The sequence below is a fragment of the Pseudomyrmex gracilis genome, unplaced genomic scaffold (assembly GCF_002006095.1).
Source record: "Pseudomyrmex gracilis isolate BER0280 unplaced genomic scaffold, ASM200609v1 scaffold_118, whole genome shotgun sequence".
Classification (NCBI taxonomy): domain Eukaryota; kingdom Metazoa; phylum Arthropoda; class Insecta; order Hymenoptera; family Formicidae; genus Pseudomyrmex; species Pseudomyrmex gracilis.
In genome coordinates, this window is record NW_018020702.1 from 370,829 (window position 1) to 392,192 (window position 21,364).

The 21,364-nt window shown below is 41.8% G+C and overlaps 1 protein-coding gene across 1 annotated transcript; it reads left to right on the plus strand.

Annotated features, from left to right (window-relative positions):
* The first annotated feature begins 2,323 nt into the window (after positions 1 to 2,323).
* LOC109856419 lies at positions 2,324 to 4,436 on the plus strand. Its single transcript, XM_020431683.1, has 5 exons — positions 2,324 to 2,517; positions 2,689 to 2,885; positions 3,281 to 3,441; positions 3,659 to 3,779; positions 4,041 to 4,436. The coding sequence occupies exons 1-5, from the start codon at positions 2,442 to 2,444 to the stop codon at positions 4,290 to 4,292; spliced, it is 807 nt and encodes a 268-aa protein (XP_020287272.1). The 5' UTR covers positions 2,324 to 2,441; the 3' UTR covers positions 4,293 to 4,436.
* The last annotated feature ends 16,928 nt before the right edge of the window (positions 4,437 to 21,364 follow it).

Here is a 21,364-nt window from a genome sequence, read left to right on the forward strand (position 1 = left end):
CGATTAGCCTCGCGATTCGTCTTAATGCCGTGCGTCCGTTCGCTTCTTCTTTCGATGTTGCATTAAGCGGATGCGTAAGTGCGAAATGAAACGGACAGCGATTATCGCATGTGTTCACTGTCGTCTATTTATTTAACCATTGTTTACCACGCCGTTTCTTGAAATTTTACATATCGTGTGATATATTAAAAGAAGAACAAAAACTACTAATACTCGATAAATACTCACAAATATACGTTCATTAAACGATATCACACTCAATAAACAATTATGTATCGTTAGGAGCAATAAATTACTTTGAGAGACAAATAAGCGATAATTATATGTGTTTAATTCTTATACGATAAGGCAGCATAAATCCTCAATTGCAAGAACAATATAATTTCTAATTTGCGAGTGTCAAACTTCAAACAGTCGCCGCATCTCCGTGTAGGATGCAATCGTACGTGGAGTAACGGTTACCGATAGTGAAAGAAGTTACTGCACCTATGGAGTGTCGTATCTCTTCGAACAATTAAGGACATCCGACGTCGGAAATATTAAATATTGGAGAAAGTGTTACAAAACGATAGAAACGCGCCGAAGCTTTTTATATATTTGTAAGAACATGCTAAAGTTAGTGTCAAGTGCAAAACTACAAAATTACGGATAAAACAAAATATATTTTGCTAGCCACTTTGCAGACGCCCGATCAGACAATTCGCGAACAGTAGTAGTTTTATCTGCAACATATTATACATATACTATTCTTTGTAAAATAAAAAATAAAACACATGTACATTTTTTCCTCTAAGTTTGATAAAGAGCATTTGTTCCATGATGTTATATTTGACGAGATATTTTTCTTTAAAACCACTCTTTTGACATTTTAAAATACTTTAAATAAGTTTTTGACTTATTTGTAAGCAATAGTGTTTTTATATTAAGAGCCGTCTACAATGGAGAGTTTTAGACCGTAACAGTAAGAAATTGACAAATCACAATCGATTATTCTTCTGTACTTTGTCTGTGATTGGTCAATTTCTTACTATTACGGCCTACAACTCTCCATTGTAGACGGCTCTTTATAATGGCAAGAAGAGTGGAGAAGATAAGCGTCAAGCAAGCATAATTGATGTGTAAAAACATTGTTGTCAAATTATCGCGCGTAATAAAATTTTATTTAAAAAACGAGCGCAGTGGGTTGTGACGTGCGTATAGTACATCTGCATACGCCAAAGATATTCGTCAGTTGGCTACCAAGATCCGTCCATCATTAAGTATTTTCTCAATCACCAAACAATTCGGAAAAATCTTGACTGCCGCGCAAGAAAGCGACGAACAAACAAGAAAAAAACAAAAATAATAACAAAGAGAGAAAGAAAACGCGAATTACCGAAAAACAAATCGAGACAAAAACTTTCTTTACACACCCTAGGCACATCGCTCTTGAACTCTACTCGATCTTTGGCTAACGTGGTACATATATTTTTGGGCAACTAGTTGTTCCCCAAAGAAATTTTATCATTGACGTCACTCGTCACGGCTCCATGAGTGACGCGTTGCAGCGAATAATTGACAAAGAAGAGAGAGAGAAAAAGAGAATAACTTCTGAAAAAAACGCTCAAGAGTAGATTCAAAGTCCCGCCAAAATGGCGAACCGATGGCTCTTATATATGTAATACTCCTATACTGCTAGCGAAGGCGAAACGCTGGCGAAAACATTACGAGATAGACATATACGACTTCGCGTAAGATTCTCTCACTTCTACAAGTTATGTATTTTGACGCCAATGAGCATGAGCGGGATGAAAATACCTTACACGTATCTTCTATCTCACTTTCTCGGCGCGCTTATTGCACAGATACGTGGTTAGCAATATAGAAGTATTACATATATGATGGACCTTACTTTGTGTATTATATATATTATGACTAAGTAGCGCAACTATAACAATTATATAAATCACGATTTTAAACGATTTAAAAACTACTGCTCTTTATGATATATTACAGATTATGTTACACAATGATTGAATAAGTTTTTCAAATACAGCCCGCATACTAATAACCCGGTAATTACCTTAAACTGTATTTACGAGATATAGAAATTTCAAGAAGCAAATCTCAAAACAGCACGCATTCACCTCGTGTCACCGCTGTAACCAATGAGCTTCAATATTTCAAACTTTCACACAAATCAGAACGAGATGTGATTGGTTACGCGTAAACTACGTGCTTTACGAAATCGCATCCTAAGAAGAAATTATTGGAGTAAGTACAACGCAGCGAAACGTAGCAGCACGCTATTGGTTTCATAGAAAGACGTTGGACTGTTAAAGACATATATAATCGTTACACAGTCGTGGTCCTCTCTCAGTCGTTGAAAAGTACTTTGTTCGTGTGCGCAATTTCAAAATCGTTGGGCTACTAAAAGAAAAGAAAGAACTTGATCTTGAAAAATGGATCCTGTAGAAAGGAATTCAGAAGAAGAAAATGAAACTACTGCTGCAGAAATAAATCAGGTTACAGGCAGTGGTAAGTATACTTTTTTTAACATGTTGTTTCTTGTTTACTTCCGAATCTGTAGTTTTTCTTCTGCTTTCAATTCGTACACGGTTGACTTACCAGTGCACAAAATGGAACCAGAAGAAACTACAGATTCGGAAGCAAAACTAGAGAAACATGGTTAAAACAAGTATACCTTAGATGAAGAACAAAATATTTTGGACGAGTACATTGCCCGAGGTAGTATACGAATGGAAAATCAAGATGAGTATTTTGATGAAGATCACGAGGAACGTGAAAATGTGTGGCGCTATACCGCTGCAAATATAGAAGCCAACCGAAGATTTTGTGCCCTGTTTACGGATTTGGTTACGAAGTATTCAAGACCTGTGAAAAAGGTAACGTATATACATATTATACTTTCTTTATACAAATAATATGTAGATATATTTGACAATATATCTAGATAATATCTTCGAAATGCAAGAAAAAAACATGCAAATGTTTGAGTGTGTGTGTGTATACATGTCCCCGCATGTGTGTATAAACGAGATATTATGCTGTGTTAATCATTTGAGTGTTGGTATCGAAAGTATAAATAATGACTGTCGAATGTATCTTCCACAGCCGAATGTCGACTTTAGTCGACGACTGCTCATTTTACCTGTATACGGCAAAAGGTCTTAAGATACGCTACGTGGCGCACATGCGCCGTACGACAAAAATTAAAAGTGTTAATATACTACTATGATGTAAAGTCTGTAATATTCTATTATTTATTTTGTGTTTTTAGGAAAATTCTAGGAGACCCTTAACAAATAAAGAAATGTTAGTAATAATTATAAAAGAATTGGAGTTGTTAGGGTTAATACATACGGAACGTGTAGACGGTGATCCCGAAAAATTGATTGTGTACACATGCAACTCTGAGAAGAAGTCTGAAATATACGAGAAGTAAATCTACTCAAAGTTTCCACTATACTTACCTAATATATAATAATTAATATAAAAATTATATGTTTAGTAATTTATATTATAAAAAGTATATATTTATTAATTTATAGTATTTTTATATGTAAGTATTTATATTGTAAAACTTATATATTTTATTATTTATATGTTATTCTACATTTTATATAAATCATCACTGTTCTGTAATATTTGTGTTTAGATATACTGCTATGACCAGAGAAGAAAAACTGCGAAAACAAGAAATAATAAAAAAATATGAGGACACAATCACGCAGTCACAAAATAATCTCGAGTCTGAAATGTGGAGTACAGATTTTAAAGTAAGTTCAAAACTATCTACAAGTGTCGAAAAGAAGGTAGATAATTGCAATGTCATTATAATTTTGAAGTTCAATATTTATATTGGTTTTATTTATTCTTATATTATTCGATTAGTATATATAAGTTAATTTTGTATATTTTTTGAAAAACTGTGAGTAAAGCAAAAACAAAGGAATTACATATACGTAAAACTTACAATGTGTAATCAATTATTATCACATAAATATACACCCAAATAAATTATCTATTGTGTTTTATAGATCACAAAAATAGACCAATCAACAATCACAGAAACACAAAAAAGTGAAGCAGAAACAACAGAAGTATCGACACATAAAGAGCATATGGAATCATCACCACCACCATTGAGAGATCTTTCACCAAAGATACCCCGAGATTTGCCTGCAAAAACATCGTCAAAATACGCTCGGGGTACGTCAAGAAAAAGCACTCCGGCAAAATCAACTAGTACAAAATCACCCTCTAAGAGTACTTCTAAACCATGGAAATAATATAGGATGTATAACAATTTTTATATAAAAATTATTTTAATTGTATAATATATTTAAGAATTTTTTTATAAATTTTATAGTTTTATAGACTGTATAAAATAATTTGTCAAAACAACAAGATTGTGTTTCGAAGATATTATATGATATATTTTGTGTTCTTAAGAAATTATATGCAAAGTTAAATGTTTCTTAGTGTTTTTTATTTTCCATTATTATGTTTTTGTATGTACTGTTTAATTCGCGAGTGTCTATCAAGTTTTGAAGTAAAACTAACTACGACATGCAATTTTCACTCCGCTACTTTTTTCTCAATCTTGAAAGAATTGTAGAAGTTTCTCTTTACGTTCTGGTGGGACAGATCCAGAAAACTAATCAGTACTACACGCATTTTCAATCTTTAATTATGAAAGTAGTGTAGGCTGTTTTTTGGAACCGCGCGCACTTCATCAATCACCCATCAATCCACGGAAACGATTGCTCCAGATTACACGATCTCTTGCCCTTAAACGTGATAGACGTTCGTTGATTAGGAAGCGAATAATTTCGAACCGTGTAAATTGTGCTCGTCAGATGAGACGATTAAGCGGATGCGTAAGTGCGAAATGAAACGGACAGCTATTATCGCATGTGTTCACCGTCGTCTATTTATTTAACCATTGTTTATCACGCCGTTTCTTGAATAGTTACATATCGTGTGATATATTAAAAAAAGAACGAAAAATACTAATACTCGATAAAAACTCACAAATATACATTCATTAAACGATATCACACTCAATAAACAACTATGTATTGTTAGGAGCAATAAATTACTTTGAGAGACAAAGAAGCAATAATTATATGTGTTTTATTCTTATACGATATGGCAACATAAATCCTCAATTGCAAGAACAATATAATTTATAACTCGCGAGTGTTTGCTCACACATAAGCGACTGTCTTCGACACGTGTATCGAAGCTGACAGAATTCGCGAAGTCACAGGATGAACGGAATTTACAGAAGAACACATGCAAAAACCACGTAAATGCGAAACAGTCAATAAAACTATATCTGTGTTGTTCGAATGCTGACACAGTCGTGACCGTGGCACAGCTGCGCCACTTTGCTGAGAAACGAATTTGTAGTCGGGCGCGTTCTATCTTTTTGTCTCGCCCGAATTCTCTTCCTGGCTTTCCGCCTCGCTCTTTCGTTTTGGCTTCAGAACGAAGGTTGTTTTTCGCTTACGTATGTGTGTGTGTGTATTTGCTGTGTGACACACGTACACGCGTCTTCGCGCGGCGAAGGACGTTTCTGCGGACAAACCGATTCAGCTCGCAAAAACGGATCGCATCTTTTAAAAACATACTTGAGGTACGAAGAAGCGTTCGCAATTTCCGCCTGATGGTGCACAGGTGCGTCCCGCCGCGCATTCTTTTGTCGGTTCGTCGCGTTAACAACGGCCCCACCTCGTTTCCGCGCGCAGCGTGGTCCACGCGAAATAACAAATCCTATAAATCATAACATAAACCACGCGTTTAGAGTCCGCGGCGCAACCAACAAATTCTCACTCATTCGTAAGCGCGAAATTACATTCTTTTTTTTTTTTTTTTTGATGATGATGCTTTCGATGCACTTGAGAAAATCATCCAACATCGTAAAGTACGTTATTTAAGATTTGCGCGAATTAAGACAAAACCCTGTCATCAAGTCGCAAAATCTCGTTACGCTTAATTGTCAATCGGTGAATTTATCATCTTCGTAATCGCGTATCGCGATATATTCGCTTGGCGATCGATTATACGTTTCCGACGATTAATGTTCCTCTTCGTACGCGATACATCTTAAATAAAGCTGTCACACGCGACCGTGAATGAATCGCACGCCCGTTGCATAAACCGCGCGCGAATAAAGGCGGCGGCGACGGCGAACGAGCGTGGCCGTTCATAAGCCGCGTAATCGCGGCGTATGCAAAGTCACTCACGCGACCGGTCGACACTACCGCAAGTTTGTGCGCAAGAGGCTGCAATTTCAGCACGCTCGATCGAAAGCCGGTCATCCTGACACCTGTTGTCGAAGCATGTACGGTGATTCCCTATGCTAAGCTCACGACGCGGCAAAAAAGTCGGCCAGTCGGGCTCGTTACGGGCCCCGGAGGGCGATCGGAAGCGGCACGGGGCGAACGAAAGGGGGCCAGACTATGGGGCGTTCTTCTTCTCTCCTACCTTGTTGGATCTTCTCTTGATTCTCTATGCGTTCGTAAAAGCATCGGCTTCATTCGGTAGAGGAGAATGATTACGCGCGTCTTTTTAACACAAAAGGCTCGAAAACCAACACCGGGATACGACGAGCAACGGCGCGCCCTGTAATCGACAGCGTCCCAAGCTCGGGCACTCTCTCCTCTCTCTCTCTCTCTTACTGCCTTCGTGATGAGACAACCATTTTCAAAATTGCGATAGTCGTCTCGAAGAGTAAAGCGAAAGATGGGAGCCTCCGGACGTCGTAGCCTAACTGAGAGCCCCTCTCGTGGTCGAGTTATTATTTGTTTTTGCCCCGGGGGACCATCACGGTACTTATCGAGTCACCGTTTGGCTTCAGCTGCAACGGAACGTTACGCCCAATCTCGGGAGAAGCAAGAAAAATCGGTCGTCTGTGTACGTCCTCAAGTGTACAAATGGGAAAGAGAGAGAGAAAGAGAAAAAGACACAGAGTGTTGACTGGTAAATAATGATAATATATTCACTTTTGCATTCCACCAATTTCTAAGCATTTTTTACACACACGAGAACCGAAGGACATAAAAATAGACGCGTATTTTATAAAGCGTTTTAAATTTTTATTTATTATCCGTTACAGAGCTTTACACAACAAACAATATTTTTTTTACAACAAAGCATTGGTGCGTGCAAAGACTACATTCGATTGCATCGATCCTGAGATTTTCAAAAATCATGCAAAGTGTTTGATTTTGTTCGCGAATCTTGCCGAGCAGTCTCTCAGAAATTGGGTAGATCCCAACAACCGTTGGTTATGATATCGTGCGGCGCTAACTATGAGTACTATAGAGGATATAGGTACGAAAGAAAAATGACGAAGGCGCGAATCCAAGCAAATTGGCGAGGAACCATTCAAGACTCGGATTCGGCTGCAATCTTGGCTCCGGGGCATCGACGGCTCACGGGCGATAATTGATATCACCTGCCATGTAAATATCGGGTATCGTCGCTTGCCGAACCTGTCGGCGGAAAAAGAGCCCGGGCAAAAAGAATCTCACCGAACGCAAACGCCGGTGAGATAATTACGTGTTGGTTTTAGAAAAGGGGGAAGCACCAGTTAATTCCACGCTTCGTGGCCTGCACAAAAAGCCGCCTGCGGCTACGAGTTCCTCTGTTCATATTAGGCGACGCGCTGTGTGTGAGAATCTTATAACTTGAACACAAATCAGATCTATTCTCTCTCTCTCTCTCTCTTTCTCCCTCTAACAAAACTTCTATAACACGTTGAATAAGAAAAAAAGAGACACGTGTAAAAACTACGCGTCAAGATATTGTCTTTTGTTTTCTCGCCGTCTAATTATTTCTTCAAATTCTCAGCGTCATAAAATATATTGCTATCTAAATTCGACTCGGAACGTTTATTTTTTTTTTTTTTTTTTTTTTACGATGATTTTACGTTTCACCGTTGTCAGAAATCATCACGATCTCGCGAAATTGCATAGCGCGACCGGGAATCGTAAGCCGTCGGTCGACGATTTGTGTCGATCCGATAAAAGAGAATCTCGCGTACGCGTCCTATCGTCTTGTATCTGATGTTCATATGTTGCGCATATAACACCTCGCCGTGAGCCGCTTAGCACCTCCGGACGCCATGCGGTTTAAGACAGTTCGCGTATCTCGATCTCGCTCTCAACACCTTTCTTATCGATGATTCCTTTTATGCCGCGCCCGTAATGACACGCTTCTCAGATCCCCGCGGCATGTTAAACGTTGTTGAAAAAAAATAAAAATAAAAAAATAAAAATAAAGTAAAAAATAGAGGAAGCGCGGCGTTTGTTTAGCAACACGATAGTTTCAGCAGGGAGTACAAGGCAGGAGAATAGTATCAGATCGCTCTTAGGCTTGTTCGTAAGAGCCGCACGTGGCGCAAACGGTGATGTTTCTTTAAGGTAGCAGATACGGGAAAAAAAAAAAGAAGTTTTACATTTAATTTTATTTAATACTTTCAGATTAATACTTATTTATACAAATTTTATTTATTACAATTTACATTTATTTACACAAGCTATTTGTTTTATTATTTTACTCTCTCTTTCATCTTACCGAATTTTTTTAAATTCTTCGCTTTTAGCAGAGCAGCACACGGCGGAACGCTTTTTAAATCATTTCTTCGTAAGAACTTAATACGCGCGCGCCGTTTTTCTTGTTTTATTCAATCTCCCGTTAAGATTTGACGTCTCGATAAATAGGTAAGCGCTCTCGCAGCCCGGTAATCTATAATTAACGACATAAAAACGGATTTTCGAAGACGTCCACTTAGGTCCGTCTAAAAAACTCTGACACAATCTCGTCTCACGGTGGTCTCGGCGTATCGCGTTTGGAAATCTTCAATCAAATGCTCGCGTCAGAGACGAAAGCGCGGAGTTTAACTTGGCGCAAGTGGGAAACGGCGCCGAGCGAGGAAAAATCTATCTGGAATTAGACGTCATGGCTGTCATTTTTTGATGACTTGGGTTCTTTTTTTTTTTTTTTGTTTTTTCGAAACGCCTGATTCAAAGCCACTGATAACGAGAGTGTTTGAACGGCGGTCTATAATTAACGGCATTAAGGAGTAAATTTGCATCGCGCTCGATGAAGCGAACGGTTGCATTGTGCATTCCCTCGGCATGCACGAGAAGCTGTAATTAAATTGATTGGTTCACGGAATATACGAGCAGTAATGTCGAGAATGTGCATTAACAGCTGGATCGAAGGTCATCGGAAAGGCGAAGTATTGTGGCACGAAGACATTAGCGACGAAGTAATTATCGGGTCTGCCGGGAACGCTACTGATGGTCGTCGGCAAAAATTGCGTACCTCGAAACGAGATGTAGTTCCTTTTTTCGTGAAAAAGCGCGCGCGCGCGCGCTCGCTAATTCGCAAAAGCGATCGACGAGATTGGCAAAGTGTGCCCATAAAGTATCGCCGGGTTCGCTATTTGCTACGGTCTAATTATTTATTCCCGCGCGCTCTCGGCCACTTCTCATGCAAAACGTCACTCTTCGCGTGTCTTTAAAGCTCCTCATGAGATATAAATGATCTGATAAAGCGTTTAAAGCCCGTCCCAAATCTCCGCCTTTCCGATGTGTTTGTGTGTTCGGATTGCTATTATTATAAAAAAAAAAAAACAAAACCGCTAGTGAAAGCCGTGAGAGACGCGCCGTAAAGGGTTGTTGCTTGCGTTCTGGCTTCCCCTTCTCGCTCGGGAAGAATTTCATGAATATTCATAAGTGAACGAGAGATTGTCTTATATGAAGCGCGCCCGCAATCGCCCATTTATCTCGCGACGCGCGCTCGATCAAAAACGCAAGAAGGATACACCCGTTATTTTTGAATATCGCGCGCGTACCGAGCGCGCGAATTTATCGCCGATGCGCAACTACCTGCGAAGTTCTCTTCTTTCGAGTTAAGTTATCGATTTCAGGAGAGAGATCTAAAATATACTTTCCTCAAGTTTCGGCGAGGCTTTTTCGGTGCCTCGCTCCGATTTACGCGCGTGCCGCAGCGAGATTTCTTAACGAAGAGATACGACAACGTTCGTTTCGCTCACGCGACTACTTGTCGCGAAATCTTCGAGAAGATGCGCGCGCCTGGAATACTACTCTCTTTCACCCTCGCGCGAACAGGTCCCGCGCTCGTTTGCCCGCGCCTTGTCGGAAAGAAACGTCGGAACGTCGTCCATCGACGCGACAACCGCAACGGCCGCAAGACTCCGCGGCGCGTTCTTTCTTTCACATCTGTCGGCTGATTTTATTGCGCAAATGTTGCGAAGCACGCGCGCGAGCAGCGCCGGTGTAGGTGAAGGTGTGTATAGACGAAGTGAGTCCGTGATTTCGCATAAAATGAGCATTCCTCAGCGCCGTATGTATAGTTTCCCACGGTGCGATGCACGCATGTAGCTATATATATATATACGTTTGCTCGTATGAATAGAAGCTTATAGAATAATAAAAAGCATTCTATTCTTTAGATCGCGCGCCTTTTCCGCGCGAATCGCAAGAATATCGCGAGATCTGAACGAGATGAAATTTTTAACGCGCGCGCCTCTCACTCTCGGCTTTCACATTGCTATAATATCGCTCACAACAAACGTCCTCAATTATACGCCATTAATCAATATTAATTAAATCGTGATTACATTAGCAATTCATTCGATGGAATCGGTTAATTTATGCCGGTTGGTTCTTTGTTTACGATCGCTCTCTCATAGTTGGCGAGAAAAGGAGAGAGAAAGAACGTTTCTACCTGCGGTTTTAGACCTCGCCTCTTACCTGTTACCTCTTACCTGTTACCTCCGCGCATAGGGACACGTGACACACGCGAGTGGCACGCGCGGCGCGCGCTCGCCTCTTCCCCCAATCGCAGAACCAGTTCTCTCCATGGAATAGAAATAACGTTCTCTCTTTCTTTCGTTTAAGCTGCTCTCGCGCTTACGTACATCGGCGCGGAATCTATAATGTATTTACTTTCCACAAACTTGGCTTTGATTGCCGAGCGACACACAAAGAAAACAAATAATCGAAATACACGAGGGAAAGCTAAGTGTAAGAAAATACGTAGTAAATTTTGCAATTTAGTTTCAACAAATAAAGAAATAACAAATTTATAAATTAACAAAACAAAATTTATAAATTAACAGAACAAAATATTTTTGAAAAAAACAAATAACGCCTGAAAATGAGATTTATTTGGAAATCAAAAACTCACGCGCTAATATTTCTCGAAAATAAACACGACGCTCCTTCGAAACGAACCGAGGAATGATTATAACAACAAATATATCTTTCTCTGTAATTATTGATTTCATCTTGAACGGAATCGCGAAGAGGCGAGAATGAACGAGCATAAATCAACGAAGTCGAGACGTCTCTGCGATCTACAGACGTTTTCTCGCGATTGTGCCGCAGTAATAAACACGCCGTTTGCAGAGAGAAAAAAAAGAGAGAGAGAGAGAGAGAGAGAGAGAGAGAGAGAGAGAGATAGAGAGAGAGGAAGAAAATTTCTTCTTTGTCTCTTATCTATCCGCAACTCCGCGCGCAATTCTCTTTGTGTGTAATCTTTGATGAATTTTCGAAAATCCGTTTGATTTATCGCTTTCAACACGAAAACAAATATATAAACGCTTTATCTATCGCACCTCGCCTCTTTCCGACGAACAATATTTGCGGCTATTTTGAGAAATATTCCGATCGCGGAGATAAATTGGTTTATAGCAGCGAACGCGACGAGAGAGATAAACAATTTCAAAGGGCAGCTGGATAGACGCGATTTCGAAATATTATCGGATTTCCTTTTCAAACAAGATACACGCCATTCGCATCACAATCCGTGGAAATCTACAAAAGTTCCGAAAACAAGCGTTGAGTACACGCGGTCAGCACGGGAATTTCCGTAAGAATCGCCGCTCATTGTTCCCTCGCTTGGTTCCTACAATGTATTCGAAGAGATTTTTCCGGTGGGATTTTACCTATATATTCAATTCCTGAACAATATTTCACATTTTTGGTTATTTTATGTTTTCGGTATTCTACGTGTGTCGATCACAAAAGATGCGAATCGAGACGATCTGTTATGTTGTCCTTCCCTCACGGGAAAAAACGTTCAACTATATTGATCGTAACGTATACGAAAATATCACGTTCAACTTGACCGTAAACGCTCAAAATTGAACGCTGAATATTGAAAGTTTACAGTCAAGTTGAACGTGATTTCGTACATTATGGTCAATAGGTGAACGTTTTTTTCGTAAGAGATTTTGTATTTTATTCTCGTGTTTTAAATAATTTTTGTTTTGCAAAACAACTGAATTGAGAAACAATAACATTTATTAACAAGAAATATATAAGGCCTTACGAGCCATTCGCAGGATGTTTGTGCGGAAACTGTGCGTGTATATATATATATATATACACATGTAACGAATTCTACTTGTAAATTTTTACAAGTGAGTGTTTTTTGAATTGAAATTTAAGAATTGAGATTTATAGAATTAATATAGAATTAATATAGAATTAATATAGAATAGAATTCGTTACATGTGTATATATATATATATACACGTACAGTTCACGCACAAACATCCTGCGAATGGCTCGTAAGGCCTTATATATTTCTTGTTAACAATTTCAACGAGCCTTAAGTCTTAATTGTTTAATAACATTTATTGTATGTAAACAGAGATTGATACGGCAATCGACGCGAGTGTGTGTGTTGGACTATTATTTTATTATATTTACAAAGGATTTTATTATGCTCTGCGTCGTAGACGGGAACACGAAACTGAAGAGGTCCGTAAAAAGTTGATGAAAAATTATCTTGCGCAGCGATATTATCGTACAGTTGAGAAAGAATAATGACGAAGAAATATTCAAGATAAATCTCATCGATCACACAAAGGTCGAATCAGGTTTCACGGTTATATACGTCGTCGCGTCGTCGTATCACGTGTGCGATGCGTGCGTTTGTTGCCAATCCCATTAGCGTAATTTTCGTTCGTTTCGTCTCGACCGAGAGAGATTTCTTCCTTCGGCGCGCGCGCGCGCGCGAAACAATCCCGATAACCCACGCAACCGGCACGATATGTACGAATGAAATCCATTGTCGAGCAGTCATGTACCGGCGAGATTGAAGGTTATTATTGTTTAATACGGTCAATAAAGCTGCATTATGGTACACTACATCCATGAACGTAATACTAAGGGGTTCCACGGGGTCTTAGGGTTATATCAGAGGTTCTCACTTTGCGCAAATAGCGGAAGGAATATTCGCAATCTCTTTCGGTTAATCGCGCGAAAAATTTTAATACTTTGTAAAAAGAGTCAGCAAAATCAGTGCTTGTTGTTTATAGATTATGTGTACTACAAAATTATCAAAACAACATCCACACAATTGTATAAAAAAAATTTCCTTCTCCAAAACAAACAACGTTCGTAAAAGGAATAAAAATCTTAATAAGTCGAGATAATTAGATAGAGATTTAAGTCGTATGAATAATTCTTTGTTCTGATCGTAAAAGATTCTTCATCTTTTTGTTCGTGCGAGTAGCGCGGTGAGCGCCACTGCGCGGTCCATCCTACGGCGTTCTCTCGGCGAAGCCGATCGTGCTTCAAAATAATCAAGATCACATTGGTCTGTCCCGGATCAAAAACATTAATTTTAAATTATCGAGATGGCACCGGTCCACCGCGCGGCGGATAACGTACTGCGATCCTCCGAAAGCGCTGCCGGGCTGCATCGGGGCGATCAATAGCGCCGCTCACCGTGAGAGATTCGGCCAGGCCGTGATTGCCTGTACATAAATATAAAAAACAACACAGCGAGACACGAAAGAAGTCCCTGCGGGAAGAGAGAGAGAGAGAGAGAGAAGGAGGCCAAAGAGAAAAGGGGACCACGCTTCGCTTCCAGACGAATTTCACTTTTGAGATATGACACGTTTCGTAATAACAATAACACGCGCGCGCGCGTGTTGACTTCGAACATCGTGAGATATTCAACAACAATGTTCTCTTCGTATCGGGCAACAAAGCAATCGGAAAGCCGAAGAAACACGAGCTACGAATATCGAAACTTATCTCGTCGAAGACCGGCCCGACGATCTCGCTATCTTAGTGCAGAGGTTGCGCGAACTTGCGCTCTTAAATCCACCTTAAATCGACATTTTAAGATTTTTTCCGGACCAATTCCCTTCAACATCGCACTCGAGACCTCCAAGTTCGCAGTCCCCTCAATTTAAGGGCGCAAAACCATCGGGTCTTCGACGAGATAAGCTTCCGGCACTCGTAGCTCGTATATCTTTGGTTCTCTGATTACTTTGTTAATGCGCCGTTGGCTGATAAAAAAAACGTGTTTAAATTTTTTGAAGATACCGACCTGTGGATATTGGATGATTCACTAGCCGTTAAAACATCAAAAACCAAAACGTTATCTCGTTGAAGCAATTACTAATGCGCAGAGACGAAATTAAAGATACGTATCGACCGACATCTGCTTAGCACCATCAAATTAACACTTGTTTCGATCGTTAATTAAACGATCGCTCGATAACGTCCTGCTAATTTTATAGTCGTAGTTCGGGAGTGGAGATATCTCTCGCGCGGTCAAATTATTCGAAAGAACACAGTGTGAACACAAGTGTTTTTGGTTTTATTACAAAAGATTTAACAGCGATACATACAATGTATTTTATACAAAGTATAAAAAAAAAAAAAAAAAAAAAAACAAGTGCGCTTTAATATTCGGATAACGCAATATTGTCAAAATGCGTGACGAGAGATCGATTTTTCGCCGAACGAGCGCGAAACTGCCGCAATGGCGGACATCAGTGGTGATTAAGTATGCAAATAAATTTCTGCGATATTTAATTCGCCGGCGCTCGTTAACACCGACTCCGAGACAAATTGTTTGCCTAGCACGAGGCGAGCGTGCGGAGAGGTATTTCTAATTATTCCGTATGCATAGGTTTAATTAAGGACTCGGTCACGTATCTCTCCGCGTGATAAATAGTCCCGGTGCCGAAGGTTGGCGATCCGGGCATCGATTCATCTCTGGCAGGTAACCATCGCGAAATAACCATTAATTTGAAAGTTTCGGTCCAAAGTCGCAATTATACGAATTATCGAGTCGCCGAAGGTCGGATTTCGGACCGGAGGTCATTACGACGAATTAACCCGTTTTTTTACGATCTCACTCGGTCCTTCTCCACGTTTCCTGATTCGTTCCGGGTTTTCACGGCAACAAAATGTTGTTTCGTAAAACGCTGAAACACACGGACATAATCCGACGAGAATTACACGGAATTGCGGTTTAAAAAGCGAGAGCTTATAATCGGGGGAACGCGACGATTCCGTCGGTCTTAAACAAGATTCTTTGTAACCGACGGCCTTCGATGCTGCATTAATCGACGTTCGCCGACGATAATCCTCAATAAAGGCCGGCGCGCTCTCGGGTTCCACCCGGAACACTTGCGCGCGGCAAAGGAAGATTCACCACGCAACACGCCGCCGCGCACCGGCCGCCGCGTGTGCATGCTCGAGCGCGCGACCCAGTTTCGACGGTGTATCGGAAATTTAAGATCGATAAACCTGAATCTATCGAGCGTATCGGGTTACGCGCACGGGGAGACCGCCACCGCCGTGCCGTCGGGATTAAAAAATTCAGCCATTCACGGTAATCCTTTCTCGCGCGGCGAAAATAATACGAATGCGGCACCGGAACACGACACCGTCGATCGTATATTGAATTTCCTGAATTGGCTTGAATGTGCGTGATATTCGATAAAAAAACTGGATTAAAAATATTATGTTCCGGGGAACAACGCATTTAAATGCCAATCGCGAGCGGACGAATCACACACACACACACACACACACACACACACACACACAGATAGGTGAATCCTTCGACTGCCCCTTCTTTTTCCTTCGCGCTTCCGTGACGATCGCCCTCTCTTCGATCTACTTCGCGGGTTACACGTTCGAAAATCCTCTTTGAAAGCTTTTTCACGGTTTTACGTTTCATAAACACGACGACGCGGTGCGGCAGGGATCGGACCTCGAGAGCTGCGAGCTCGGGAGGAGAAGAGACGACCGCAGAAACGAAAGGCTTATCATATTTTTCTGACCGCTGGACAAATCCCTAAATCTTGTTTGCAAGCAAATTCCACAATACGGAGCATAAGGGATTTAATGCGACTTTAGGCCGATTTCCGCGAAAGTCTTCTTTAAAGTGTAATTTACTGCGGAAGGATTATGCGGACGCGCGTTGTGAGTTTTCGTCCGAAAGCTCCACCCTTCCCTTGAGACGTCTCTTCTCAAAACGCGTTTCTTTACGCGCGTTCAACAATGTACAAAGTGTAACCCTAATAAGCTTATCGGTGACCTCACGTCGAAATGCGCATTAGAAGACAAAAAACTCTCGAAGTCAAATCTGTTGGATATTTCGCGCATTTATTGTCGCGACAAAAAAAAAAAAAAATTCTCTCGAGATTCTCGGGTGATTTGATTGATGCGAATGGACTTTTGAAGGTTGGCGCATCTCTTCTTCAGTCGGCATTAGACAACTTTACTTTGAGATCGATCTGGAGATAAAAGTTTATTTTGCGAAAAATTGAGGCGGGCGTCCACAACGTAGTAGATCGTGATATCGATCGTGAATGTCGACCGAGGAAACACCCTCTTTTTATCCTCTCGGCGGGATGTCTTCTGGCCAGCGAAGCGTCTTCTAACGGGATTATTGTGACGCGATTGTGCACGCGTCAAGGAAATAGAGCAGCATTGTGGCGTTCACGGGGGAATTGGAACGGACTAAAAATTAGAAGCGGCGCGTTTCTTTCCTTCGTATGCTAAACATTTCTCTTCGTGAAAGGACATCTGCGATCCCCACCGAAAGAGCCTGTGTGTGTGTGTGTGTGTGGCGCGCGCGCGCGCGCGCGGGAATATCCTCGTGAAAATAATCTTTTTTTGGGTGGTTTCAATCTTTTAATATATTAATGAGCAACACAGACGGAACGAACTGTTAACAGTTGAGGCGAAGGTAAATACGAATGTGTTTAAAAGGCCTAAAATAATTCTCTCATTTTTTTTACTGACTCAAGCGATTTATCCATTCGATCCCCTCGGCTCTTTCTCTCTCTCTCTCTCTCGTTCGTCTGACAAGCTCGGTATCTAGGAAACGTCGACGCTTACCGCTGTTTAAGAAACAGCATCGGCGTCGTGTCAGCGATGATAAAGCTGACGTGATTTTTCAAGCCACGCCTCTCGTCGATAGGGGATGATGCGAGCGAGTGTCTCCACATGTTGACTAAACCAAACACAGTCATCTCTCAAGATATAGATTTTTAACAGCCTCGTAACACCCCATTTGTTAGCATCTCCCGCTCATTTATAAGAAGGGGGTGAACAAATTTCCGCGCAAGACAAAACAAATGTAAACCGGAAATCGTTCGTTATTTATTTCCACGTCCCGGCCAAGCAGATAGAGAGTTTGTGTTTATTTTTATTCCGAAAATATATTCGGAGGGGAAACTGAAATTCGTTTCTCAAAATATCGCTTCAAAATTCTCACTACTAGTCTCTACGTATAATTAGAACTTACTTTGCGCCTGCGATATTGCATTATGTCTATTTTTTTTTTTTTTTTATTTAAACGCATCGAGACACGCAAATATATATATTTAGCGACATGTGAAATACAAACACGTTTCTTGCTTAATCATCATCTTACGAGGATCTGAGCGGTCACGTCTCCTTGGGATCCGGCCTGTTGATTGGGATTTCGGGGAGTGACTCCGCCACCCACGTATTCAATTTTCCGAAAAGCGTTGGATCTATCGCTGCTCGTGAGTCTTGTGCAGTCGCACAAAGCCGCGGCATGACGTCCAAGGTGTCCCACCGACAATGGCGAAATACACAGCACAGAAAAGAAGAAATCCTCTCCCCCCCGCCCGGTGTTCGCTCTGCCCGTTTGATCCCGTCGATTCACGGTTCACTTAGTTCGAGCCTATACCTTCGACATTTGTCGTACAACTCACTTCGATGTTGTTACATAACGATTCCGTGAGACGTTGCAAACCCTCGCGCTGTCGAGTAAACCATATGTTTTCCCCCTCGAAGACCGCGCTCGATCGTTAGCGCGGACAGTCCGCTCGTCATTTTCACACAACTCGGTAGTCCGCTCGGGATTATAAGATTCTGTTCTTCGGTCGCGCAGACGGTTGTATTAGCGCTTAATAGATAAACGTTTAAATCACATTGAATCATGTATAAAAGAAACTTATTTAATTAACCGAAGAAAGTAAGTTTGTATTTTGTATTTTAATTAATATTAACAGAAACTAAGAGAATTTATACATATATATAGTTAGTATATGTATAGTTTGCCGATTTTTTTTACACACACGTTTTAAAATTTTAATTGAATTCTGGCCGACACGCGTGCCGTCGTCGAAAATTAACTTAAGACCGTTTCGTGTGTGACGCGTCGATTTCCAAAGCAACCTTCTCTCCACACTGCTCTCCGAACTGGCCCACGTGGAGTCACGTGGCAATAACTCTAAAATTTGATTGCAGCAGACATTGGGGATAGGCTACCCCCCAAGGGCAACCATGGTAATAGGCGCTCAAAACCTTCGCACCCACGCTCGTCCCGAACTAAGCTTCGAACCATCTCCACCACCATCACCACCGCCACTCTACATCGTAAATAAAACGAAATTGTTAACCGTGGTATCTTTCGGCTGGTTAAGCGTTAAACAAAGGCCCACGGGATGTGTCGGGCGCCGTATCTTTGATCTCTGTTTGCCGAGGCATGCATCACCCGCGAGATAATCAGGAATAATTATTTGTTAGATAAATACGATCGCAGCCGGCGATAACGCGCTAAATTTATGATGGACCACTTGCCGCTTGTAAATGACGCGGAGGAGAGAGCTCGTTCGCGCCGAGCTATGAATATTGGCCGCTCGAGCACGAAAGTCGAGCGCGCTCGAGATTACTTGGGCGCGTTCGACGATTGGCCACGTGAAAAGTCGGTCTTGCTCTTTATTCGATTAAAAAAAAAAAAAAAAAAAAAAAAAAAACCGATCAATTCGCAGTATCGAATATTATATACAGACACTTTATTGTATTTTAAAGGTATAAAAAACTGAATTAATTTAAACATCCGAATTCGATTTCCATTAAGTGCATTACGTTGAACATATTTTAAGTTCACAATTGCGAAGAAATATCTCTGACAGATTGAGTCACGCATCTCTCAATCTTCGATTGAGAGACAACTTTAATATCGTGTTCCACGTGTATGTGTATATTAGCGCGCGCTGAGCCCCGAGTGTTCGTACATGTGTATCGCGCGTCGAGTGATAGACACGCCACTTGCCGCGTCCGACGCTTGCGTAACACTCGCGCAGCCAGCTCGAGTAGCCTCTTTCTCGATCTCGTCTCAATGATCCGCGAAGGGATCGTTGCATCTTCTATATCGCGTTCCTGGCATATCGCGCGAAATCGACGCGTCCGCATCGCACGCATCAATGCCTCTCAACGAAGAGAAAGATGCACACCGGTGTGCACGGAATGGATTACGTTGCCGCGGTTAGATTCTCACGGTTTTATCGTATCGGTTTTTATTTTGGGATCGACGGATACATTAATCGATGCAAAAACATTATATGTGCAAAAGTTATAAAACTTTTCTCAAACTCGAGACTCTCTCTCTCTCTCTCTCTCTCCCTCTTTCTCTGAAACCTTTTCTCTTGCGTTTTGCTATTTTACACCGTCGTTAATTCGACGTCTGAAAATTTCCGGAGGGGCCTCCCCGAGTCTAGTGCGGTCTACCGTGTCGTATATCAACGTCTCGCGGAAGGTGGGCGGACGTCGCGTCAGCGGCTGACGCCCCACGAAATTGAATCTAAAGGTCCGAATGTGTACCCTCACACACACACGCCAATCCCTCCCCACGAAGCTGCAGGGAGGTCGCAAATCATCACCTCGCTACATTTACAACGTTAGATAGATCGAGATTACAGTTGTTCTCGGCTCGCCGCGGAAACGGCTAGGTTCCTCTTTCTTAGTTTCTTCATCCCTTCTGTATCTCCGTTCTCTTTTTCTCAGCCGGGTGCATATTGCAGCACGCACCTTTCGTGAAAGCGATGGCGATACCCTCGCCACGTACTCGCGAGCTCGTTGCCTACTTAAAGCGAAACAATGCGGTCCCTCGGCGATCGGATACGCGCGAAGCAACGTATACGCAGCTCGTAAATTATCCGCCGGCGGGGACTAATGAGCTCGTGATTATAGGGATCGGGGGTAAAAAAGGGGCGTTCTTGCGGATGCGCGACGTTCGCGCTGGTGATATATCTCGGGTTCGTTGCTGTCCGAATATGTGAAAGTCGGGCTGATTCCTCGGACGACCGAGGACGGAAGAGATTCCGACCGAAAACGCGGGGGGATTCGTCGTTCCGAAATGGAGCACGCGTCGAGCTCCATTAGATATTTAACACACGGGACGGGCGTCTGTGAATTTTCTTCACACACAGAGAATTATCTCGAAATTGTGATTACAATAAAACATAAATGTTTATTATCCAAAACAAAGAGCTGTATCACTTACCATCGTCGTCCGGTTACCTCTTTAATACCGCCGGGTGTAAAGTATCATCTACTTTCTCTTCTTTATTCGCAAAAGAAAAGTCCCACGCAAACGGCGGCGCACTCTCTCTCTCTCTTCCCGCAGTTATTCTCCGTTTTTACGTCTCCCACTCTCGGTGAGATTAAAAAAATTCACCGGTATTACGCGCGCGATCCCGCGCGTGTAAAGTACTCCGGCCATTATTTACGAACTAAGGCTCTCGATGATGATGATCTCGAGAGAGGATCAGCCGCGTTCCGTTTGCCGACGGGATTTGCTCTCCCGGCCGGTCAAACAATGTGCCCTGAAGCACGCCATCGCGCACGGCTCCCGAGACTCTCTCTCTCTCTATCTCTCTCTATCTCTATCTATCTCCCTTTCTCTTTCTCTCTCGTATTTTTCTTAAAACGACGCGAGCGTTCATGTGTGGCAGCAGAAAGGATTGGAGGTGGGTATTCCCTTTCCTTTTTGTTCCGCGAGGGAACGCTCTGGTCTCGCACGAAATTCCAGACATCTTCCGCCCTCCTTCTTTTCGCCCACCTTTCCCTTCCCACATACGGGATTTACTTCTCGATCGTCGGTCGCCTTATAAGCCGTTCCCGTGTTTCTAGATTCCCAACGAAATCCCCGGCGGCTTTGTGCCAGTTTATTACGTTTGCCAACCAAATGATGTCATTAGATATACTTAGGCGGGGCTTTATTGTCACCTTTTATGCCG